Consider the following 1,805-nt stretch of genomic DNA (forward strand, 5'->3'; position numbering starts at 1 on the left):
GAAGCCAAGCCATGATGGTGATGATGACAGGCCTTGGTAAAAAATCTCTCTCTGTCATTCTTATAAGCCCCCTTTATTGAAAGGCTGCAGTATCTCCCCAAAGCCTTCTCTTCTCCAGGTTAAACAACTCCCAACTCTCTCAGCTTGTCCTCATCAGGGGCTCCAGGCCCGTGATCACTTCATGGCCCTCCTTGAGCAGGTCCATGCCTTTCTTATGCTGGGGACCCCAGAGCTGGTCTCTGTACTCCAAGTGGAGTCTCACCAGAGTGGAGCAGAGGAGAGGATCATCTCCTTCAAACTGCTGGCCACGCTTCTCTTGATGCAGCCCAGGATGCAATTGGCTTTCTGGGCTTCAGACACTGTCTGAATTTGACTACAGCCTAGGGAGAGAGCCCTGTGTTCCAGACATGGCATGCTGTGCACTTTTCATCCAGTGCTTTTAATGTATTGATAAACATTTCCATTTTAATGCCGGAACACAGTTCTCTCATTAAGTAACTTTTTGCTGGGAGAATACTCATGGGTTAATTCACACTACTGTCAGTACCACAAAAGGCCCATGACTGACTTGGAAATGCAGCCTAAGATATTGGTGTCCTACATTTGTATTTCATCTCCATTATAATTCTTTTTTTGCTTATTGCCTCTCTCTACTTCTGACTCTTTTGTGTTGCATAGGGCATATTTCTTGTTTTGTACTGAATTCAGGCAGCTAGAGTCCATGGATAGTTAAAACTTGTTTTAGGAATTACTTACAGACTTGGAAACATTTCCTAAGCAAATTGTCTCTTCATTCCTGAGGCCCTCTTTCCTGGAATATTTGTCTGCTAGGTCAAGATAAATGTGTTGAGAACTGGACTTGAGCAACTGGACCATTGGCTTGATAGATGCAACTTGATTGTCAACTGTGATTTGGCTGGAAGGAATGCTGTGGGAGTAGGGCAACTTGCCATCAGCCATAACTGTGATCACAAATGTCTAGCAGGGGAAGCAGAATCAAAGGACGTGAGAAATCTCATAAAGTGGAAAAGAAAATCAAAAGAGCCAAGTTTGCCATTTAATGAACTTGCTCTCTAATCAGTTACTTCTCAGTCAGCTTTGCTTACACTGGTGAAATCTTGCTCCAGTGGCCGAAGGCAGAACCTGTCTCTGAACCTTTACAGAAAATAAAGGAGTACCCAAATGAAAGAACCATTCCAGGTAGGTCAGTCTCAGTGCAGTTTTGATGATCAGATTTCAAAGTTAACTGGAGTCATAGTCTCCCTTTCAAGTTTTCTTAATTTTAAATGAGCCTTCATTCTGTATACAAAGTCTTTAAAATGGCTGTGTGTCTTTTCCCTTCTTCAGGCATGTTGTCTTTCTATCCCAGAGTGCCAGGAGACTGTAGTGTGGTCTGCAAAAATTGATTTGTGCAAATAGAACACTTTCCAGAAGCAGTAAAAAGATCTGTCTGCAGATTTGTAGGAGTTAGGTGACTCCTCATTCTAAGTCCTTATCACGGTTTGTACACCATGTACACATCAGTCTGGTCTTTAGAGTGTAGTTATAATGAGTGGAAGCCACAGAGTACTTTTTCTAAGATGAGAGGGGGCTGAACACAAGCTCACTAGCTGCAATTCTTCATCATTTATGTAACCTAACAAATGGAAGGTGATATAGGAATGCCTTTTTTTCTTTCCCCCTTTTTTTTTTCTTGACCCTCCTATCTTGCTACTCTTCAGTGTAAATATAAGTTCAAGCTAAGTTGTTCAATATTGGGCTTAGGGCTTAAACCAGTAGCTATTTCAGCTGAAAGACTTCCTGCT

The 1,805-nt window shown here is 42.2% G+C and overlaps 1 protein-coding gene across 1 annotated transcript in view; it reads left to right on the plus strand.

The window, feature by feature from the left end:
* Positions 1-1,081: 1,081 nt before the first annotated feature.
* The window catches only part of LOC104491003 (DDB1- and CUL4-associated factor 5-like), a gene marked incomplete at its 5' end in the record, with an annotated part of 9,874 nt that continues 9,150 nt past the window's right edge, over positions 1,082-1,805 (plus strand). Inside the window, one exon of the mRNA XM_010133358.1 lies at positions 1,082-1,200. Coding sequence (XP_010131660.1) covers positions 1,082-1,200 — 119 coding nt within the window. The remainder of the gene's footprint in view (positions 1,201-1,805) is intronic.

The sequence above is a fragment of the Buceros rhinoceros genome, unplaced genomic scaffold (assembly GCF_000710305.1).
Source record: "Buceros rhinoceros silvestris isolate BGI_N320 unplaced genomic scaffold, ASM71030v1 scaffold14323, whole genome shotgun sequence".
Lineage (NCBI taxonomy): Eukaryota > Metazoa > Chordata > Aves > Bucerotiformes > Bucerotidae > Buceros > Buceros rhinoceros.